Source organism: Gnatocerus cornutus, chromosome 7, assembly GCF_029298725.1.
Source record: "Gnatocerus cornutus isolate USDA-ARS CGAHR chromosome 7, icGnaCorn1.1, whole genome shotgun sequence".
NCBI lineage: Eukaryota > Metazoa > Arthropoda > Insecta > Coleoptera > Tenebrionidae > Gnatocerus > Gnatocerus cornutus.
This window is the reverse complement of record NC_142239.1, coordinates 9,091,769-9,115,111: the sequence shown is the minus strand read 5'-3', so window position 1 is coordinate 9,115,111 and position 23,343 is coordinate 9,091,769. Positions and strand designations below refer to the sequence as shown.

Here is a 23,343-nt window from a genome sequence, read left to right as displayed (position 1 = left end):
AACTATATTTGCCTATGTAAGAGAGTTTCTATGATTAAAACTACATAGAAAAGCAGGTTTGAGATTTAGAATAAATAAGTATGTATCCAAATATGACAGATACATGGTTTTCGTTATTTTCACTACTTGAAAACTTATGAAAAATCTGCATTCATATCACTTGAACTTCAGTGAAACTGTCTGACTTGTCTGGTAGAATGCAGAAACTATCAATGAGCATACCTGAATTCCCAGTGGTCAATTTGATTTAACCTAGGAAGGAATGTGCACACCTGTCGGCAATGCTCTTGGCCTGTCCTGGTTCAATAAAAGTTTGTTTCACTGAAAGCTCTAGTGATTTAAACGCAGATTTTTTAAAATTATAATTTATTAAACCTACAATTTTTGTTATACTATGTTATTTCTACTTGTTGATATGTGTGTTTTGTTGTAAAAAGTGTTATTGCTACTTTTATTGCTCCAATTATTAATACTATTGCTACAGCTATTCCTAGTACGGCTGCTGCTTCTATTGAACCTGAATAAAATAGAACAATGTCAACTGTCAAGTGTGAAATGACAACTTTGAAATTTAGAAACATTTAGCAAGCTTTACACGGTTTTTTAATGCAGTTTTAACTTATATTTTTGTCGTAAACTTCTGATTAGATTTGAAATTTTGAAAAAACAGTAGAAGCGCGATAATATGAAAAAAAATACCGGGGAGGTTTTTTTGTAGCAGAAAATATTCAAAAACGAAAAATAACTAAGGTACAGGGTGTTACAAAAATTATTCTCTCGAAATCGGTAATGTAAAGTTGCGCACATTATTTTTTCTACAATTGGCAGTAAGAGCGCTTGACCTTGATGCAACTGTGGCATGCGTAGAAGCTAATCGTCTTGCACAACATTGCTAAAACTTGTTAATTCTCTATTAAAAACTTCCTGTTGCAACAAATGTTTAATTAGTTATTGATTAATACACTCAACTTTGACGTGTTAACCTCAAAAATCGCTACATTCAATTTTCCCCTAATTTTCTCCCTAAAGATTTGAAAGCCTGATTTACACTAAAAAATTTTCGAAAAATTACACAGGAGAGTGGGCTGATAGCAATTAGAGCTTTATTGGTCGACTCATTAAAAAGTTAAGTTGGTAGCACCTCTAGCAATTTTCATCGGTAATGGTTGGCAGCAAAAGCGTTTGATCTATTTGTAGTGAAATCTCTCTTTTGCAATAAATATTTGGTTAATTTATTAATTAATTTGAGATATTGATGCATCCAACTTTGACAACGTGTTAACCTCAAAAATCGACACGTTCAATTCTTTTCTAATTTAGTCCCTAAAGAATTTGAAGCCGGATTTACACTCAAAAATTTTTAAAAAATTACACAGATGGCCGGATATCAATGAACACTTTAGTTCCAATTTTTAGGTTAGAATGACCTAGGTTAGAAAAATCTACCCATAGCATAAACAATTTATCGAAAAAAAAAATTCGCGAGCTAGCGTTTTTTGTCAATTTTAAAAACGAATCAAAAATTATCAATTTTATTCTATTAAAATTCGTAATTGTAACAATTTTAACGCTACAGCATTGAGATTTAGGGAAATTACTAATTTTTATTCGCTTATTAACTCTGCTAAATTGTAAAATTCTAGAGCAAAGCTAACCCATTTTAGAAATTTTTATTTTTGCAGTGAAACAAATTTTTTTTTTCAATTAAAATTTGTAACTTTGTCACTTTTAACGTTACAGCAACGGGATTTAGGGAAATTACTACTTTTTCATCGCTACTTAGCTCTATTAATTTGTAAAATTCAAAAGCAAAAGAAACCAATTCTAATTAATGATTTTTTTTAATTAAAATTTGTAACTTTGGTAGTTTTAACGCTTTAAAATTACTACTTTTTCATCTTCTATTAACTGAACTAAATTGTAAAATTCTACTAGAAAAGAAATCCATTTTTGAAATTTTTATTTTGAAGTGAATCCAAAATTTTATTATTATTTTCAATTTTCAAATTTTTTTAGATCTGTCTCTCTCAATTGGCAATGTGAATTTTTGCGGTTTTAATACACAAAGTAAAAAAGAGACTGTTAAATCACATTAATTATTGATTTTAGCCATAGTTTTGCCAGTTTTGGGAAAATTGTGAAATAACATGAAAATTAATTTTTTTCCAGCTCTACCAAACCTCCAAATAAAATTAATTTAATGGTTAATGGTTAATGGTAGTTTGTACGTAAAGAGGTTCTTAATTCAAGAGCCTATTTTTTGATCTGATCTTTATGCGGTATGATTAAAAAATCGCATCGAAAAAATGAAATTTTGAATTTTCCACTCGAAAGCCGGAAACTTTGAAATTTTACATTTTTAATTCCATTTTTTTCCATACTTATGCCGTAATAACAGAATTCCAAAAATTGCTCTCAGAATAAGAATTTTTCAAAGCACAATTCGCCATTAACCAAATATAATTTGAAGGTTCGGGAGAGCAAGGAAAAAATAAATTTCAAATTTCTTAGTTGGCGTTGTTCATGACAGCAAGTTCACATTATCGCACTTCTGCTGTATTAAATTATTCAAAAAGTGATTAAAAAGATGCGATTTATGAAGTTTTTTGCTCTTGAAGTTATATATAAAAACTGGTATGCACTTTAAGTGCGATATACATATGTATGTACCGGGTGTTCCGCAAATTGCTGAGCATCGGAAAATAACAAGGGAATTTGAATTTCATTTTATCTACGACCATTTAGCTATTTGTTCATAACGTAGTTCGCTTTAAACAAGTTATGATGCCATAACTGGAACCCGTGTAGTAATGAACTCATCGTAGGCTCTGATTGGCTAAAGTCATTTAGTTATGACCACTATAACCTAATGTTTATCGATTTATCCTAGTACTCAATGACAACAACTGTTACATTTTGTTTTGACTAAAACTAAAAATTCACAAAAGTCATTAAAGTACTCTCTTGCCGAAAAAATCCAACTTTTTTGTGGTCGCAGATAAAGCATAGTATTACATTCGCATGTCGTGCTCCTTATTCACTCGGTTGATTTAGTCCATTCGCTCGCAGGCTCAATCGTGTTGCAAACTCAACTTCGTAAATAAGGGGTCTAATAACATGCTCGTATAATAATATACTATTTCCTTGCTCTCCGGAACCTTCAAATGAAATGTGGTTAATGGCGAATTCTTATTCTGAGAGTTTTTTTAGGAATTCTATGTTATTACGGTAATAGCAAAAAAATAAAAATTAAAATATAAAATTTTAAATTTCCCGCTCGTAACTTCGAAGGTTGAGTGATTGCGAAATGAAGATCTGTCACTATGTAACGTCGTTTTATGCGTAAACTAATCTTTTTACTGCAAATATACCTTTTCAAAGTAATTTTATAATATGTCTTTACCTTTGGTTTTATCCACGCAAAAGTAAATAAAAAAAACAAGGTTAGTTTAGACAAAGTCGTGACAATTTTCAGTAACACCAACTTCGATAGGAAATTATACCATTTCTATCGGTCCACTCATTAAAAAGTTAAGTTGGCAGCAGCCCCTAGCGATTTTGTCTGTAACAGTTGACAGCGAAAGCGTTTGACCTTGACGCAACTATGGCATGCGTAGAAGCTAATCGTCTTGCACAACATTGCTAAAACTTGTTAATTCGGTATTAAAAACTTCCTGTTGCAACAAATGTTTAATTAGTTATTTATTAATACACGCAACTTTGACAACGTGTTAACCTCAAAAATCGCTACATTCAATTTTCCCCTAATTTTCTCCCTAAAGAATTGAAAGCCAGATTTACACTCAAAAATTTTCGAAAATTTACACAGGAGAGTGGACTAATAGCAATGAGCTCATTACTATCGGTCAACTCATTAAAAAGTTAAGTTGGTAGCACCTCTAGCAATTTTCATCGCTAATAGTTGGCAGCAAAAGCGTTTGATCTTTTTGTACTGAAATCTCTCTTTTACAATAAATATTTGGTTAATTTATTAATTAATTTGAGATATTGATGCATCCTACTTTGACAACGTGTTAACCTCAAAAATCGACACGTTCAATTCTTTTCTAATTTGTCCCTAAAGAATTTGAAGCCTGATTTACAGTCACAAATTAAAAAAAATACACAGAAAAGTGGACTGATATCAGTGAACACCACTTTAGTTCCAATTTTTAGGTTAGAAAGACCCCACCTTCAATCAGACTGATTCGTCATAGGAAAATCTACCCATAGCATAAGCAATTTATTGAAAAAAAAATCGCGAGCTAGCGTTTTTTTCAATTTTAAAAACGAATCAAAAATTTAAAATTTTATTCTATTTAAAATTCGTAAATTTTAACAATTTTAACGCTACAGCAATGAGATTTAGGGAAATTACAATTTTTTTATTGCTTATTAACTCTGCTAAATTGTAAAATTCTAGAGCAAAGATAACCGATTTTGAAATTTTCATTTTTGCGGTGGAACCGAAATTTTTTTTTCAATTAAAATTTGTAACTTTGACACTTTTAACGTTACAGCAATGGGATTAAGAGAAATGACTACTTTTTCATTGCTTGTTAACTCTGCTAAATTGTAAAATTCTAGAGCAAAGATAACCCATTTTAGAAATTTTTATTTTTGCGGTGGAACCGAAATTTTTTTTTCAATTAAAATTTGTAACTTTGACACTTTTAACGTTACCAATGAGATTAAGAGAAATTATTACTTTTTCATTGCTTATTAACTCTGCTACATTGTAAAATTCTAGAGCAAAGATAACCCATTTTGAAATTATCATTTTTGCGGTGGAACCGAAATTTTTTTTTCAATTAAAATTTGTAACTTTGACACTTTTAACGTTACCAATGAGATTAAGAGAAATTACTACTTTTTCATTGCTTATTAACTCTGCTACATTGTAAAATTCTAGAGCAAAGATAACCCATTTTGAAATTTTCATTTTTGCGGTGGAACCGAAATTTTTTTTTCAATTAAAATTTGTAACTTTGACACTTTTAACGTTACAGCAATGAGATTAAGAGAAATTACTACTTTTTCATTGCTTATTAACTCTGCTACATTGTAAAGTTCTAGAGCAAAGATAACCCATTTTGAAATTTTTACTTTTTCATTGCTTATTAACTCTGCTACGTTGTAAAATTCTAGAGCAAAGATAACCCATTTTAGATTTTTTTTTTTGCGGTGGAACCGAAATTTTTTTTTCAATTAAAATTTGTAACTTTGACACTTTTAACGTTACCAATGAGATTAAGAGAAATTACTACTTTTTCATTGCTTATTAACTCTGCTACATTGTAAAATTCTAGAGCAAAGATAACCCATTTTGAAATTTTCATTTTTGCGGTGGAACCGAAATTTTTTTTTTTCAATTAAAATTTGTAATTTGACACTTTTAACGTTACCAATGAGATTAAGAGAAATTACTACTTTTTCATTGCTTATTAACTCTGCTACATTGTAAAATTCTAGAGCAAAGATAACCCATTTTGAAATTATCATTTTTGCGGTGGAACCGAAATTTTTTTTTCAATTAAAATTTGTAATTTTGACACTTTTAACGTTACAGCAATGAGATTAAGAGAAATTACTACTTTTTCATTGCTTATTAACTCTGCTAAATTGTAAAATTCTAGAGCAAAGATAACCCATTTTAGAAATTTTTATTTTTGCGGTGGAACCGAAATTTTTTTTTCAATTAAAATTTGTAACTTTGACACTTTTAACGTTACCAATGAGATTAAGAGAAATTATTACTTTTTCATTGCTTATTAACTCTGCTACATTGTAAAATTCTAGAGCAAAGATAACCCATTTTGAAATTATCATTTTTGCGGTGGAACCGAAATTTTTTTTTCAATTAAAATTTGTAACTTTGACACTTTTAACGTTACCAATGAGATTAAGAGAAATTACTACTTTTTCATTGCTTATTAACTCTGCTACATTGTAAAATTCTAGAGCAAAGATAACCCATTTTGAAATTATCATTTTTGCGGTGGAACCGAAATTTTTTTTTCAATTAAAATTTGTAACTTTGACACTTTTAACGTTACAGCAATGAGATTAAGAGAAATTACTACTTTTTCATTGCTTATTAACTCTGCTACATTGTAAAGTTCTAGAGCAAAGATAACCCATTTTGAAATTTTTACTTTTTCATTGCTTATTAACTCTGCTACGTTGTAAAATTCTAGAGCAAAGATAACCCATTTTAGATTTTTTTTTTTGCGGTGGAACCGAAATTTTTTTTTCAATTAAAATTTGTAACTTTGACACTTTTAACGTTACCAATGAGATTAAGAGAAATTACTACTTTTTCATTGCTTATTAACTCTGCTACATTGTAAAATTCTAGAGCAAAGATAACCCATTTTGAAATTTTCATTTTTGCGGTGGAACCGATTTTTTTTTCAATTAAAAATTGTAACTTTGACACTTTTAACGTTACAGCAATGAGATTAAGAGAAATTACTACTTTTTCATTGCTTATTAACTCTGCTAAATTGTAAAACTCTAGAGCAAAGATAACCCATTTTAGAAATTTTTATTTTTGCGGTGGAACCGAAATTTTATTTTCAATTAAAATTTGTAACTATGACACTTTTAATGTTACAGCCATGGGGTTTAGAGAAATTATTACTTTTTCATAGCTTATTAACTCTACTAAATTGTAAAAGTCTACTGAAAAAAAAAACAATTTTTGAAATTTACTATTATATTGAAATTATTTTCAATTTTCCAAATTTTTCAGATCTGTCTCTCTCAATTGACAATGTGAATTTTTGCGGTTTTAACACACAAATAGCTATTTTTACACTCTCATCTGGATTTCAAAATTTCAAATTTCAAAATTGGTGCCGGACACTTGTAATTTTACATTTTTAATTCAATTTTTTTACTTATGCCGTAATAACAGAATTCTAAAAATAGCTATCATAATAAGAATTCTCCAAAGCACAATTTGCCATTAACCAAATATAATTTGAAGGTTCGGGAGAGCAAGGAAAAAATAAAATTCAAATTTCTTAGTTCCTATCTTACAGACTCAAAAAACGGGTAAAAAATTCCTAGAAATCAGATTTGAAACAACACAAATTCTTTTAAATCAAACAAAAAATATTCACACACTAAATTTGCGTGATCACATTATGATAGTAAGCTCACATTATCGCTCTTCTGCTGTATTAAATTATTAAAAAAGTGGTTAAAAAGATGCGATTTATAAAGTTTTTTGCTCTTAAAGTCAACGCAGATAAAAGCTGGTATTCATTTTAAGGGCCATATATGTATGTACAGGGTGTTCCGCGAATTGCTGATCATTGGAAAATAACATGGGAATTTGAATTTTATTTTTTCTTGCTCTCTGAAACCTTCAAATCACATGTGGTTAATATAGTGAATTGTTATTTTGAGTGCTTTTTCTAGATTTTTATGTTATTGCGGCATTAAAAATGGAATTGAAAATATAAAATTTTAAATTTCCCGCCCTAACTTCGAAGGTTGTGTGACTGCGAAATGAAGATCTGTCACTATGTAACGTCGTTTTATGCCTAAACTAATCCCTTTACTGCAAATATGCCTTTTCAAAGTAATTTTATAATATGTCTTTACCTTTTGTATTATCCACGCAAAAGTAAATATAAAAAGTAAGGTTAGTTTAAACGTATGCAACCTCCCACTCTGGAGGATCAACAAACGTGTCGGTCCATTTAAATACCATTGAAAGCGTTGTTTAGATGCAGTATTTAATTATTTTTGACTATGTTTTTACCATGGTTGGGTTGAAATCTTTTAATATTTATTATCTATACTGCTATTGAGTAGTAATTGTTTATTTTAGGACACTTTTGGCGTAATTAGTAGTCTATAAACGCCAATGAATGACGAGTTTCCAAATTTGATATTTTAAAAATCGCAAAAAAAGTTACAGACGTTTGTCGCTTGACGATGAAAGTTTAAATAAAATTAAAATACCGGCACGATTTGTTCATCCTCCAGAGTGGGAGGTTTCGAGTGGGAAATTTTCGAATTTGAAATTTCCCTCTTTGATTCTATTGTTTTAAATAATGCCGCGATAACATTGGATCTTAAAAATGACTCTAAAATTACGCAACTTTTAAAACACAATCTATAATTAACCGAATTTTTTTTGCAGGTTCGAGAAAAAATGTAAACTCAAATTCCCATGTTTCATGCGAACAAATATAAATGACTTTTTATATACCTGGACAGCTTCCATTTTTTGGATTGCAGTGGCTACATGTACAATTATGTTGACAATTGAGACCCCATTTTCCAATTTCGCAGTCTAAAAGAAAGTAAATGAAGATCAACAAAAACAGCTAAAATGTTTAATTTTTACCTTCCGAACAATCAGGTCCTTTCGAACCCCACGCGCATATACAGGGTGTTTCCTTTAGACATATCAAATGCTTATCACAAAAAGGGTAAGTTGACCCCAAAACATCCGAGCACAGTTTGTTGCCAATCGCTCCAGGCTTATCATTGGACACTAAGTTCGTCTTTCTGGTGATGTTCGCAGAGAGTTTTTCATTTAGAATCTGACAAGTGTGGTGTTTTTTCCCATGTGCCACTTTTCTCACCGCTAAGTTAAAATGAAGAGAATTTAATTCGTTTGAACATTGAAGATTTACTTACCAATAGGGGGCGAACAAGAGCGGAGGTCGTAATACCAAAATCCTTCCATATTTTCTCCATTTTTTGTTCTAAGGAGTGTGACTGTGGTGTTCTCAGCGGGTGCTAAATCCAGGATTAATTTTTGCCACAAATTTTCGTTCCCGTTTCCCATGGTTGTCATTTTCTCACTGTTGTGGGAAATTTCAAGATCGCAATCATGACACAATTTAACATACAGTTCTAAACATGAATATTTTGATGGGATTATCAATGTTGTCGGACCCATTGAAGGCTTATTGGACCATTTACCAGAAACTAATTAAAAAATAGAAACTATCATACAAGGTGTTTATAAATGTTTCTAGCATCAAGTGGCTATGAAATGTCAAACACAATTGCCGCTTTGTTTTCATAGTGAATGTAACTATTTTGAAAATTGTTTATAATGTTACTTACGTCAACAGTTAGTTTTTTGTCCAAATTTTTGATTTTCAAGTTTTAAACCACAGCTAGAACAGTTTATTTCTCAAAACTTACTGTGTTCTATGGTTGAGGTTAACTGCAAATGTCAGTTGAAAATCCGAAACCTACATTTGTAATGAGCGGCAAATTTCTTTGACATTTCATAGCCACCCTTGATGCTAGAAACATTTGTAAACACCTCGTATAAGCAACGAGGTAAATAAAAAGCAGAGCTGGAAACGTGTTTTACTTTGAGTATATTTGTACTCACTTTGGTGTTTTTTCCAGTATGTTTTGGTCTGATTTATATTCTTCAGAAAGATACTCGTTGCATTCTGTGAGTATTTAGGGGTGTCCATCAGATTATCATTTTCGTAGATTTCTATGACAGTATCGATCTTAAAATTAAACTTATAGTGGTACCAAGCGTTGTCCAGTTTAGACAAAATAGTTGATAGCGAAGATGCACTACCATCTAAATTTTTCATATAAGTAGAAATTTTAAATGGGCCATATACTGAGAACGGTATTGTTTTTGTTGAGCCATTAAATATGATTGTGTCTTCGTAGAGCGTTGGAAAATCTGAAAAATTGTTTGTTACAACACTTAAAAGACTTAAAGATGGTTATTGCATTTGCGAAAATATTTTTTTAGGTTCTGGTGCATAACTCAGTTTCTTCTTAAAGATGGAATTGTGCATTACTGTTTTAGAAAGCGTATTAAATTGGCTTTTCAATGAGCTATAGAACTCAACCCTGAGGGCTGAATTGCAAGAAAACAGCAGAAATCTGGACGAAATCATCAAATGTCTTAGAGAAATCCGCTTATTTCGTTGCAAAACGACGATTTCTTGCTGATTTTCGCCGTTTTCTGGCTTGAATTCGCAAAGAAGAGCTCGAAATCTACAAAACCAAAATTTTTTATCAAGATTCAACGGCTGAATTGCAAGAAAACAGCATAAATCTGCACGAAATCATCAAAATTCTAGAGAAATCCACTTATTTCGATGCAAAACGACGATTTCTCGCTAATTTTCGCCGTTTTCTGGCTTGAATTCGCAAAGAAGAGCTCGAAATCTATAAAACCAAAAATTTTTATCAAGATTCAACTGCTGAATTGCAAGAAAACAGCATAAATCTGCACGAAATCATCAAATTTCTAGAGAAATCCACTTATTTCGATGCAAAACGACGATTTCTCGCTAATTTTCGCCGTTTTCTGGCTTGAATTCGCAAAGAAGAGCGCGAAATCTACAAAACCACAAATTTTTATCAGGATTCAACGGCTGAATTGCAAGAAAACAGCAGAAATCTGGACGAAATCATCAAATTTCTTAGAGAAATCCGCTTATTTCGATGCAAAACGACGATTTCTCGCTGATTTTCGCCGTTTTCTGGCTTGAATTCGCAAAGAAGAGCTCGAAATCTACAAAACCACCAATTTTTATCATAATTCAACGGCTGAATTGCAAGAAAACAGCAGAAATCTGGACGAAATCATCAAATTTCTTAGAGAAATTCGCTTATTTCGATGCAAAACGACGATTTCTCGCTGATTTTCGCCGTTTTCTGGCTTGAATTCGCAAAGAAGAGCTCGAAATCTACAAAACCAAAAATTTTTATCAAGATTCAACGGCTGAATTGTAAGAAAACAGCATAAATCTGCACGAAATCATCAAAATTCTAGAGAAATCCACTTATTTCGATGCAAAACGACGATTCCTCGCTAATTTTCGCCGTTCTCTGGCTTGAATTCGCAAAGAAGAGCTCGAAATCTACAAAACCAAAAATTTTTGTCAAAATCCAACAGCTGAATTGCAAGAAAACAGCAGAAATCTGGACGAAATCATCAATTTTTTTAGAGAAATCCGCTTATTTCGTTGCAAAACGACGATTTCTTGCTGATTTTCGCCGTTTCTTGCTTGAATTCGCAAAGAAAAGCTCGAAATCTACAAAACCACCAATTTTTATCAAAATCCAACAGTTGAATTGCAAGAAAACAGCAGAAATCTGGACGAAATCATCAAATTTCTTAGAGAAATCCGCTTATTTCGATGCAAAACGACGATTTCTCGCTGATTTTCGCCGTTTCTTGCTTGAATTCGCAAAGAAAAGCTCGAAATCTACAAAACCACCAATTTTTATCAAAATTCAACGGCTGATTGCAAGAAAACAGCAAAAATCTGGACGAAATCATCAAATTTCTTAGAGAAATCCGCTTATTTCAATGCAAAACGACGATTTCTCGCTAATTTTCGACGTTTTCTGGCTTGAATTCGCAAAGAAGAGCTCGAAATCTACAAAACCACAAATTTTTATCAGGATTCAACGGCTGAATTGCAAGAAAACAGCACAAATCTGGACGAAATCATCAAGTTTCTTAGAGAAATCCGCTTATTTCGATGCAAAACGACAATTTTTCGCTGATTTTTGCAGTTTTCTGGCTTGAATTCACAAAGAAGAGCTCAAAATCTACAAAATCATCACTTTTTATTAAGATTCAACGGCTGAATTGCAAGAAAACAGCAAAAATCTGCTATAATTAGAGCTTTAATTTGTGATTACTCTGATTACACTAGTTAATTGGAGAAGTGGGAAGTTATTTTCAACGTAAAATTGTCTTCTAATTTTGAATCTGAAGTCTGTTTTGATCCATCAGGTCCGGAAGTAGAGATATTATTGAAAAAATATTTTTTTAGGTTAGGCTGCCTAACTCAGTTTCTTTTTAAAGATGGAATTGTGCATTACCGTTTTAGAAAGCCTATTAAATAAGCTTTTCAACGAGCTATAGAACTCAACACTGGGGTCAGTAATTTCAAAAATATTATTAAAAAACTAAAGTCATTTCCGAATACTAAAAATGTTACTTTTAAAAGAATTCCAGGCAGCGACACTATTGGTGGTTTTGTTTTGGGTACAAAACTAAATCTTTTATCGGTTATCTGGTTTGTATGACAACAAAAAGTTCATCTTGCACGAATCAGGGCTTTTTTCTATCTTTTTTTACAGCCGTGACAAATAGATTCCTAAACCACAATAATTGATATGATGGAAAAACTATTAAGTTATTTAAAATTTACTGGAATTGTACATAATTTGCTTTTGGAACGATTTGAGTCTCGTATTTGGTAATGAAACTAGCAAATTTATGAGCGCGCGTTTACTAAAGTTAAGTATTTTCGGTTAAGTATTGCTTGATGTACCGGATGAAAAATATACACAAGAAATGTGCCTTTTCATACTCAAAACAGAATAATACGCATTATTAATGAGATGTTTACTAATAAAAGGCGAGGTGAGGTGAGGGCGCTGATGCAAGTTTTATGCTAAAGTTACTAGATTCATCAAGTACCGCAATTTTCCGCCATATTTAGGCAAAAATAAGCGCCAAATTTAAAATTTACAATCGAAGCTAAACAGTTTAGTTTAGTTTTCGCGATTGGCTGTCGTCCTCTGGTCTTTGCTCAAATACTACAGTACAACCTCGATTATCCGTGCTTCTGGGGCGAATCGAGTTGTTCAATACGTTTTAAGGCAACAGAATTATTCGAAACGTTTTTTTAATTCAAAATTTATCCCAACATCTCAGAAATAACAATTTTTAATATTGAAGGAAATTGAAACAATCAACTCTCATCAGACGTCTTACATAAAAGTAACTATTTTGTAGTAAAAAAAATTGTACTTTCATTTAATTCTTTTTTTTTGTAATCAGTTTCCTTAATTATGAAGGATTTCATTGCAAAAGAATTTATTTCAAGCATTTTTGTTAATGTTAACTCTAATGTCAAACTTTTTATTTGGCTTGGTTGTTTGTTGTACTCACCCAACCATCTGTCATCGATGACTATAGAAGTTGATTCACTATGAGCGATCCAGTCGTCGTTGATTGACTTGATATCTTTTGAAACGTTTGTTTTTCTATGTGCTTCTTCTTCAGGTGGGTCTATAATTATAGGACCATTTGAGTCTTCGCAAACACAAGTCACATGCGATACGTTGGACAGTAATGTACAGTCTTCAGCTAGAACCAAGGCCACGCAAAATACAGCACTAATAATAATTGTGACTTGTTTTCCCATCTCGCTGACGTTCACTGATAGGAGTACAACAAGTTATACAACTGGAAAGAAAGTTTTTATCTTATCTATTTAGATACGATACGACTATTTTGTAAAAACCAATCTATCAAAACGCATTTTATTTCTTTTTTGTATCGTAACAAGATATGGTATAAAGGTATTATTATGATGGCAACATAAAGTACAGCTCATTGTTGTCAGTCCACTCTCTTGTGTAAATTTTCGAAAATTCTTGGGTGTAAATCAGGTTTTCAATTCTTTAGGGGGAAAATTAAACGTGGCAATTTTTGAGGTTAGCACATTGTCAAAGTTCAGTGTACTAATCAATAATTAATCAAAAATTTGTTGCAAAAGAAAGGTTTCAATAGAGAATTAACAAGTTTTGGCAATGTTGTGCAAGACGATTAGCTTCTACGAATGCCACAGTTGCGTCAAGGTCAAACGCTTTCGCTGTCAATTGTTACTGATTAAAATCGCTAAGGGCTGCTGCCAACTTAACTTTTAAATGAGTAGACTGATAGTAATCAGCTCTGGTTCGAAATTTCGAAGTTGGTGTTACTGAAAATTGAAGAACTGTCACGATATTGTCTAAACTAACCTTACTTTTTCTATTTACTTGTGCTTGGATAATACCAAAGGTAAAAACATACCATAAAGTTGCTTTGAAGAGGCAAAAGGTTAGTTTAGGCATAAAATGACGTTTCATAGTGACAGATCTTCATTTCGCAGTCACGCAACCTTCGAAGTTACGAGCGGGAAATTTAAAATTTTATATTTTTAATTCCATTTTTAATGCCGCAATAACATAAAAATCTAGAAAAAGCACTCAAAATAACAATTCACTATATTAACCACATATAATTTGAAGGTTTCGGAGAGCAAGAAAAAATAAAATTCAAATTCCCATGTTATTTTCCAATGATCAGCAATTCGCGGAACATCCTGTATATGGCCCTTAAAATGAATACCAGCTTTTATCTGCGTTGACTTTAAGAGCAAAAAACTTTATAAATCGCATCTTTTTAATCACTTTTTGAATAATTTAATACAGCATAAGTGCGATAATGTGAGCTTGCTGTCATGAACAACACCAACTAAGAAATTTGAAATTTATTTTTTCCTTGCTCTCCCGAACCTTCAAATTATATTTGGTTAATGGCAAATTGTGCTTTGGAGAATTCTTATTATGAGAGCTATTTTTAGAATTCTGTTATTACGGCATAAGTAAAGAAATTGAATTAAAAATGTAAAATTCCAAGTTTCCGGCTTGCACCAATTTTGAAATTTGAAATTTTGAAATCCAGATGAGAGTGTAAAAATAGCTATTTGTGTGTTAAAACCGCAAAAATTCACATTGTCAATTGAGAGAGACAAATCTGAAAAATTTGGAAAATTGAAAATAATAATAAAATTTTGGATTCACTTCAAAATAAAAATGTCAAAAATGGATTTCTTTTTCAGTAAAATTTTACAATTTAGTTTAGTTAATAAAAGATGAAAAAGTAGTAGTTTTCATAAATCTTATTGCTGTAGCGTTAAAACTACCAAAATTACAAATTTTAATTAAAAAAAATCATTAATTTATTAAATAAAACTTTTTAGAATTGGTTCCTTTTGCTCTTGAATTTTACAATTCAATAGAGCTATGTAGCCATGAAAAAGTAGTAATTTCCCTAAATCCCATAGCTGTAACGTTAAAAGTGTCAAAGTTACCAATTTTAATTGAAAAAAAAAAATTCGGTTTCACCGCAAAAATAAAAATTTCTAAAATGGGTTATCCTTGCTCTAGAATTTTACAATTTAGCAGAGTTAATAAGCGATGAAAAAGTAGTACTTTTCCTAAATCCCATTGTTGTAACATGAAAAGTGTCAAAGTAACAAATTTTAATTGAAAAAAAAATTCGGTTTCACCGCAAAAATAAAAATCTCTAAAATGCGTTATCTTTGCTCTAGAATTTTACAATTTAGGAGAGTTAATAAACCATTAAAAACTAGTAGTTTCCATAAATCCCATTGCTGTAACGTTAAAAGTGTCAAAGTTACAATTTTTAATTGAAAAAAAAAATTCTGTTCCACCGCAAAAATAAAAATATCTAAAATGGGTTATCTTTGCTCTAGAATTTTACAATTTAGCAGAGTTAATAAACAATAAAAAAGTAATAATTTTTCTAAATCCCATTGCTGTAACGTTAAAAAAGTGTCAAAGTTACAAATTTTAATTGAAAAAAAAAAATTTCGGTTCCACCGCAAAAATAAAAATTTCTAAATGCGTTATCTTTGCTCTAGAATTTTACAATTTAGCAGAGTTAATAAGCAATAAAAAAGTAGTAATTTCCCTAAATCCCATTGCTGTAACGTTAAAAGTGTCAAAGTTACAAATTTTAATTGAAAAAAAAATTTCAGTTCCACCGCAAAAATAAAAATTTCTAAAATGGGTTATCTTTGCTCTAGAATTTTACAATTTTAGCAGAGTTAATAAGCAATGAAAAAGTAATAATTTTTTTAAATCCCATTGCTGTAACGTTAAAAAAGTGTCAAAGTTACAAATTTTAATTAAAGTTAATAAACAATTTTAATATCTTTGGATTCTATACATTGGGCTGAATAGGAGGTTTTGGATAGTTTTGGCACAATTAGTTTTATTGTTTTTTTTTCTTCTAGTTGGATGAACAATTTTATGTAATATTGACGACAACGAAATGTTTACGGCAAAATTAATGACAGCGGAACAAGCAAAAACAAGAGTAATTGCAAAATTAGAAGAAAACAGAACGCTAAGAGCAATTAATGCAAATTTTGAGTTTTCGCGAAAATACTCATTTTTCAACATTATGCAACTTTAAAAACAATATCTGAGTTTTTATCTTAAATCTAATGCAAACTGTCATTAAAATTTGAGGAAAAAAAGCAGTTTTATCAATTTAGCTTTTAAAATAATTAATGAGGCAGTGATTAGCACGTTTACGTCAAATTTTTGCAAGTTACTTCATTCATTTGTATGGAGGTCAATTTTGTCATGTTGCACTTTTTGGACACTAGAAATCGTTAATTAACATCGACAAAGTGACAATTTCACCAAGGTAGGCTTTTGTTGCAATCTAAAGCGAACCAAAGGATAGATGGCATTTGTGACACAGTATGTTAGTTGAGTGTAAACGTAGATCCCAATTTTGACGAAATGAATTTGTAACTTGATTAAAAATGCATTTTTTTCCTTAAATTTTAAACACAATTTGCATAAAATATAAAATGACAAATGAGATAGTTTTAACACATTTATGCTGAAAAAAAATTGGTGATTGGTTCCACAAACCCTCATAAATAACCAAAAATTTTATTTTTTTATTATACCTGCATGATAATCCTAAATTAAAACACGCAAAAGCGTGCAAAAAAGGGTCTTTAAAACACTAAAGCTTTAAAGTTGTCTAGGTAACAAGGAATAGTAAAATGTCAGGACCAATTTTTTATTTATAATATAAATAAACATGAAAATTACAATTACTATTGTTTGAAATTTCAAAACCCGCCGCTTTAAACTGGTTATTGTTGTTTGTCGCTTCTAATTCATAAACGTTAAAAGCTTGCTTGCTTATAAACTTGTATTTTAAGACGCCGCGACGCCAAAACTATTGGATCCGCTCCTAGAGCTTTGTCAACTGTTGACCGTATGCAAATTTTCAAAATTTTATATATAAAATTGGAAGTGACTGCAAGTGTTGCCGGACTCTGTAAAAATTATTATTTTTGGTGTCTGGAAGTACTACAATCTTTACTGGTTTCAATATCTGTCAATTTTAATTTATCAAGTTCGTCGTAAAGACAAGCTTTTAAAATTCCAATTATAATTACGACCTACGAGTATAACACAAAAGGAAAGTTAAAAGTGGCAAAATAGAAAAAGGGCAAAAATTTAAATTTTTTGGGTGAAGAATTTTGATGATTTTGTGCATATTTCAGCTATTTTCTTGCAATTCAGCCATTGAATCTTGATAAAAATTGGTGGCTTTGTAGATTTCGAGCTCTTCTTTGCCAATCCAAGCCAGAAAACGGCGAAACTCAACGAGAAATCGTCGTTTAGCATCGAAATAAGCGGATTTCTCTAAGAATTTTGATGATTTACTACCGATTTCTGCTGTATTCTTGCAAATCGGCCGTTGAATCTTAATAAAAATTGTTGATTTTGTACATTTCGTGCTCTTCTTTGCCAATCCAAGCCAGAAAACGGCGAAAATCAGCAAGAAATCGTCGTTTTGCATCGAAATAAGCGAATTTCTCTAAGAGTTTTGATTTCGTCCAGATTTCTGCTGTTTTCTTGCAATTCAACCGTTGAATCTTGATACAAATTGGTGGTTTTGTAGATTTCGAGCTCTTCTTTGCGAATTCAAGCCAGAAAACGGCGAAACTCAACGAGAAATCGTCGTTTTGCGTCGAAATAAACGGATTTCTCTAAGAAAGTTGATGATTTCGTCCAGATTTCTGCTGTCTTCTTGCAATGCAGCCGTTGAATCTTGAAAAAAATTGGTGGTTTTGTAGATTTCGAGCTGTTCTTTGCAAATCTAAGCCAAAAAGCGGCGAGAATCAGCAAGAAATCGTCGTTTAGCATCAAAATAAGCGGATTTCTCTAAGAAAGTTGATAATTTCGTCCAGATTTCTGCTCTTTTCTTGCAATTCAGCCGTTGAATCTTGATAAAATTGGTGGTTTTGTATATTTCGAGCTCTTCTTTGCGAGTTCAAGCCAGAAAACGGCGAAACTCAACGAGAAATCGTCGATTTGCGTCGAAATAAACGGATTTCTCTAAGAAATTTGATGATTTCGTCCACATTTCTGCTGTTTTCTTGCAATTCAGCCGTTGAATCATGATAAAAATTGGTGGTTTTGTAGATTTCGAGCTCTTCTTTGCGAGTTCAAGCCAGAAAACGGCGAAAATCAGCGAGAAATTGTCGTTTTGCATCGAAATAAGCGAATTTCTCTAAGAAATTTGATTTCGTCCAGATTTCTGCTGTTTTCTTGCAATTCAGCCGTTGAATCATGATAAAAATTGGTGGTTTTGTAGATTTCGAGCTCTTCTTTCCGAGTTCAAGCCAGAAAACGGCGAAAATCAGCGAGAAATCGTTGTTTTGCGTCGAAATAAACGGATTTCTCTAAGAAATTTGATGTTTTCTTGCAATTCAGCCGTTGAATTATGATAAAAATTGGTGGTTTTGTAGATTTCGAGCTCTTCTTTCCGAGTTCAAGCCAGAAAACGGCGAAAATCAGCGAGAAATCGTTGTTTTGCGTCGAAATAAACGGATTTCTCTAAGAAATTTGATGACTTCGTCCAGATTTCTGCTGTTTTCTTGCAATTCAGCCGTTGAATCTTGATAAAAATTGGTAGTTTTGTAGATTTCAAGCTCTTCTTTGCCAATCCAAGCCAGAAAACGGCGAAAATCAGCAAGAAATCGTCGTTTTGCGTCGAAATAAACGGATTTCTCTAAGAAATTTGATGATTTCGTCCAGATTTCTGCTGTTTTCTTGCAATTCAGCCGTTGAATCTTGATAAAAATTGGTAGTTTTGTAGATTTCGAGCTCTTCCTTGCGAATTCAAGCCAGAAAACGGCAAAACTCAACGAGAAATCGTCGTTTTGCGTCGAAATAAGCGAATTTCTCTAAAAAAGTTGATAATTTTGTCCAGATTTCTGCTGTTTTCTTGCAATTCAGCCGTTGATTCTTGAAAAAAATTGGTGCTTTTGTACATTTCGAGGTCTTCTTTGTGAATTCAAGCCAGAAAACGGCGAAAATCAGCAAAAAATCGTCGTTTTGCATCGAAATAAGCGAATTTCTCTAAGAAATTTGATGATTTCGTCCAGATTTCTGCTGTTTTCTTGCAATTCAGCCGTTGAATCATGATAAAAATTGGTGGTTTTGTAGATTTCGAGCTCTTCTTTCCGAGTTCAAGCCAGAAAACGGCGAAAATCAGCGAGAAATCGTTGTTTTGCGTCGAAATAAACGGATTTCTCTAAGAAATTTGATGACTTCGTCCAGATTTCTGCTGTTTTCTTGCAATTCAGCCGTTGAATCTTGATAAAAATGGGTAGTTTTGTAGATTTCGAGCTCTTCCTTGCGAATTCAAGCCAGAAAACGGCAAAACTCAACGAGAAATCGTCGTTTTGCGTCGAAATAAGCGAATTTCTCTAAGAAAGTTGATAATTTTGTCCAGATTTCTGCTGTTTTCTTGCAATTCAGCCGTTGATTCTTGAAAAAAATTGGTGCTTTTGTACATTTCGAGCTCTTCCTTGCGAATTCAAGCCAGAAAACGGCAAAACTCAACGAGAAATCGTCGTTTTGCATCGAAATAAGCAAATTTCTCTAAGAAATTTGATGATTTCGTCCAGATTTCTGCTGTTTTCTTGCAATTCAGCCGTTGAATCATGATAAAAATTGGTGGTTTTGTAGATTTCTTTGCGAATTCAAGCCAGAAAACGGCGAAAATCAGCGAGAAATCTTCGTTTTGCATCGAAATAAGCGAATTTCTCTAAGAAATTTGATGATTTCGTGCACAGCTATTTTCTTGCAATTCAGCCGTTGAATCTTGATAAAAATTGGTGGTTTTGTAGATTTCGAGCTCTTCTTTGCAAATCCTTGTAACTTAACAAAATTTTTAATCTCATCATATTCGTAGCGTCATTACACACCTCGTATTGCTGCTTATGTCACCATTAATACTTACGGCCCTAAATTTAAAATTTTAAATTGAAATTCTACAAAGTAAACTGTTGCGTCTTTATTGAAACTCTTCTCTACTTCTAAATATTCGATATTTCATGTATTATTTCTTCTCGTCTTGTCCATTATCCAATTAACACGTTGAACAGAACATCAACTTCTTCAAACAGTTTCATCTCTGAAGAATTAGCATCTAAACTTAATTTACAACAAGAACAATAATCATTATTGTAAACCTAGAAAAATTCTTAATTATCAATCAATTTGGTTTCACTTCAAACCATGAACCAATGAAGTGATGAAAGTTGATTGGAACTCTCGTTGATGTCGTTATGATTCGTGGACCTCCAAAAATTTTGCTTGACCCTTTAACTATGGGGCCACTTAGTTACTAACCGATTTGATAACAAGCCTTGTTGTAATGGTAAAATATTTTATTATGTTAAATTTGCTTATTTAAACTATTGTTTAAAGTCCAACAAAGCGGACAGTTACCTCTACCAATTGCTGAGAACGCAATTGAGTAATGAGTTCAATACCCATTACCTTTAGCGAAATACTTCCATATATGGTAATGGTTATTGCAGGTAAATCTGCTGATACAACTGAATTGGTTTGTTATAAATAGTTGCCATAAAATGTATAGTCAGTAAGAGTCATCGTCCTCATCCTCAATGTATTGTCAATGTGTAAAGAAAGTGTGAATAGAACTTCCCCGCAATTTGACTTCGATTATTTGGTACCCGAATCCCATCATCACATTGTTCTGGTAGACTTGTAATCACCAATTGAAAGGTGAGAGACTGAGAGAAAGGAAGGACAAATAAATCGTTTAGGTTGGATGACATAGGAGTAAAAAAACTACCAAATGTCAAATTCACAGCCATCTGTCTATTTAAATTTCCTGCCATCTCTCAAATTCAAAATTTCCGCCATCATCTACCAGATGTCAAGTTCCCACCGCCATCTTGATCTGACGAAAGTTACAGTCAAATTCAAAATTCCCGCCATTGTCATATGTCAAATTAAAATTTCTATATGTAGAAATTCCAGCCGCCAACTGTCAAACTCACACAGCCGTGTTGATCTGACAAAAGTTAGCAACAACTGTCAAATTCAAACTTCAGTTTATCATAATTTACCTACGTTTTGAATGACAAATTTATCTGGCAGACAGTCAGTGATGCCAATGTTTTATTCCTAGTTATTTCAGAAATCCAACGTAACGACACAAAAGAATGCTTTAATTACTTCTATTGAAACCTGAGCTAACATGTCAACCGTGTTTACTATATGAATCTATAATATTTTATAATATTTACTATTTATAATCTATAATATTATAATAAATTAATATGTGTATCGAATGATCAAATAAAACTCATCCTCAGTTACCTTTGGAATTCCACAGTGTGTCCTTAATTGTCACTTTGACAACTGCTATTTTGAGGTTACAAAATGAAAACTGTCTTCAAATGCTAATAATAGAAACCTTTTTGCAATATGAATCAAACATGACAGCGTTGTCAAAATCGTTCATTAAAGTATTCAGAAAATTTCCAGTTTGACAAATTACTTGACAGAAACAAAAGACTACTCCCTCAATCAAAGATGTGACTTGAAATTTCAAAGCCAACTGAGGATGAGTTATAATAAATTATTGGTTTTGAAAATGAATTAATTTTGAATATTGATGTCTTACTTGGATATCGACTTATTTTTTTTTATTTATTTGTTTTATTTTTGGTCTAATGTATGTTATTTAAATTAATGAATAAATTATTTACATTAAAACTAGACAAAATAAGTATTGGCAGCTGAACTACCTGGATATGATCTAAAAATATTCTTACCAATTTTACATAATTTAATTACATTTTGAGGTGTGGCCAATTTACCTCTGCTTTTTTATTTATCAAAACGCAAGTTTTATTAGTACTAATTAGTACTTTAGAACAAATATTATAGGTTTTCGTTCTCTGTGATTTTTTTTGCAATGAATCCTGATATAGTATATCAATAACATCCGAAATATAAGGCATTTTTTTCGCAAATTTTAAACACATTTTGCCTTAGACTTAAATTAAAATTTTAATGTTTGTATCACAGTCATGTTGAAAAAAAATTGAATTCGCGAATATTTCCGCAAAAACTCAAAAATCGCTAAATATTATACTTCTTAGGCGTCGCGACGGCAACCAAACCGTGATAAAAATCAAATTTTTGCACTTTAAAATTTTTTTCTGCTTTAAAGTTACTTCAAATAATAATTAATGCTCGTGTGATAATATTCGTGTTCCAATATTGCCAAATAGAAATAAATCAAAAACTACTAAAATAATTTAATCTAAAATCCAAAAAACTAGAAAAATATAGATTTCTATGAATTAAATTTATTACCGGATTATTAGTGTGTACATAAAAATTATTTGTTTCTAGTTTTATTTTCAAATTTTTAAAGTTAATCAGTTAACCAACTTTAAAATGCTATAAATTTTTAAACTTAAAAAAAAAATACATATTAACAGTATTTAAAAATAAACCCACACATTTTTCAAAATATTAGTTTTTGAACCAATTAATTCTCTAATTAAGTTCAAAAGTCTTACACTCTCCCCATTTTTTAATGTTTAATGTTTAATGTTTAAAATTAAAAAATTTAATTTCAAAACGAACCAAAAAGTTTCAACTTTTTGTTATTAAAATTTGTATATTTTTTATTTTTTGTTATAACAATAAAAATTACGGAAGTTATGACTTCCAAAGTGTTTATTAACTGTGTCAAAGTGTAAAATTTTAGAACAAAAAATGAAGTTTTAGAAAATTTCATTCTAGAACGAAACAATTTTTTTTGTATTAATTTTTTGTATTAAAATTCGTATTTTTGTTAGTTTTTAAGCTATGACAATACAATTTAGGGAGGTTACTACTTCTTAAGTCTTTATTAACTGTGGAAAAGTGTCAAATTTTAGAACAAAAAATAGAGATTTTAGCAAATTTTATTTTAGGATTGACCAAATATTTTCACTTTTTTTATTAAAATTCGTGTTTTTGTTAGTTTTTAAGCTATGACAATGAAATTTTGAAAGGTGATTTCTTCTAAAGTGTTCATTACTGTGCCAAAGTGCAAAATTTTATAACAAGAAATAAAGATTTTAGAAAATTTCATTTTAAAACGAACCAAAAAGTTTCAACTTTTTGTTATTCAAGATTATTAAAATTTGTATTTTTTCATTTTTTAAGTTATAACAATAAAAATTACGAAAGTTATGACTTCTAAAGTGTTTATTAACTGTGTCAATGTGTAAAATTTTAGAACCACAAATAAAGATTTTAGAAAATTTTATTTTCGGACAAAGCAAATATTTGCAGCTTTTTGTATTAAAATTCGTATTTTTGTTGGTTTTTAAGTTATGACAGAGAAATTTGGGGAGGTTACTACTTTTAAAGTGT

General features: G+C 31.1%; 1 protein-coding gene across 1 annotated transcript; it reads right to left on the bottom strand.

Annotated features, from left to right (window-relative positions):
* Positions 1-392: 392 nt before the first annotated feature.
* Positions 393-13,184, bottom strand: LOC148170740 (uncharacterized). Its single transcript, XM_088042255.1, has 6 exons — positions 12,929-13,184; positions 9,374-9,685; positions 8,662-8,955; positions 8,366-8,608; positions 8,228-8,311; positions 393-517 (listed from the first exon to the last, which is right to left on the bottom strand). The coding sequence occupies exons 1-6, from the start codon at positions 13,182-13,184 to the stop codon at positions 393-395; spliced, it is 1,314 nt and encodes a 437-aa protein (XP_087898381.1).
* Between the last annotated feature and the right edge of the window lie 10,159 nt (positions 13,185-23,343).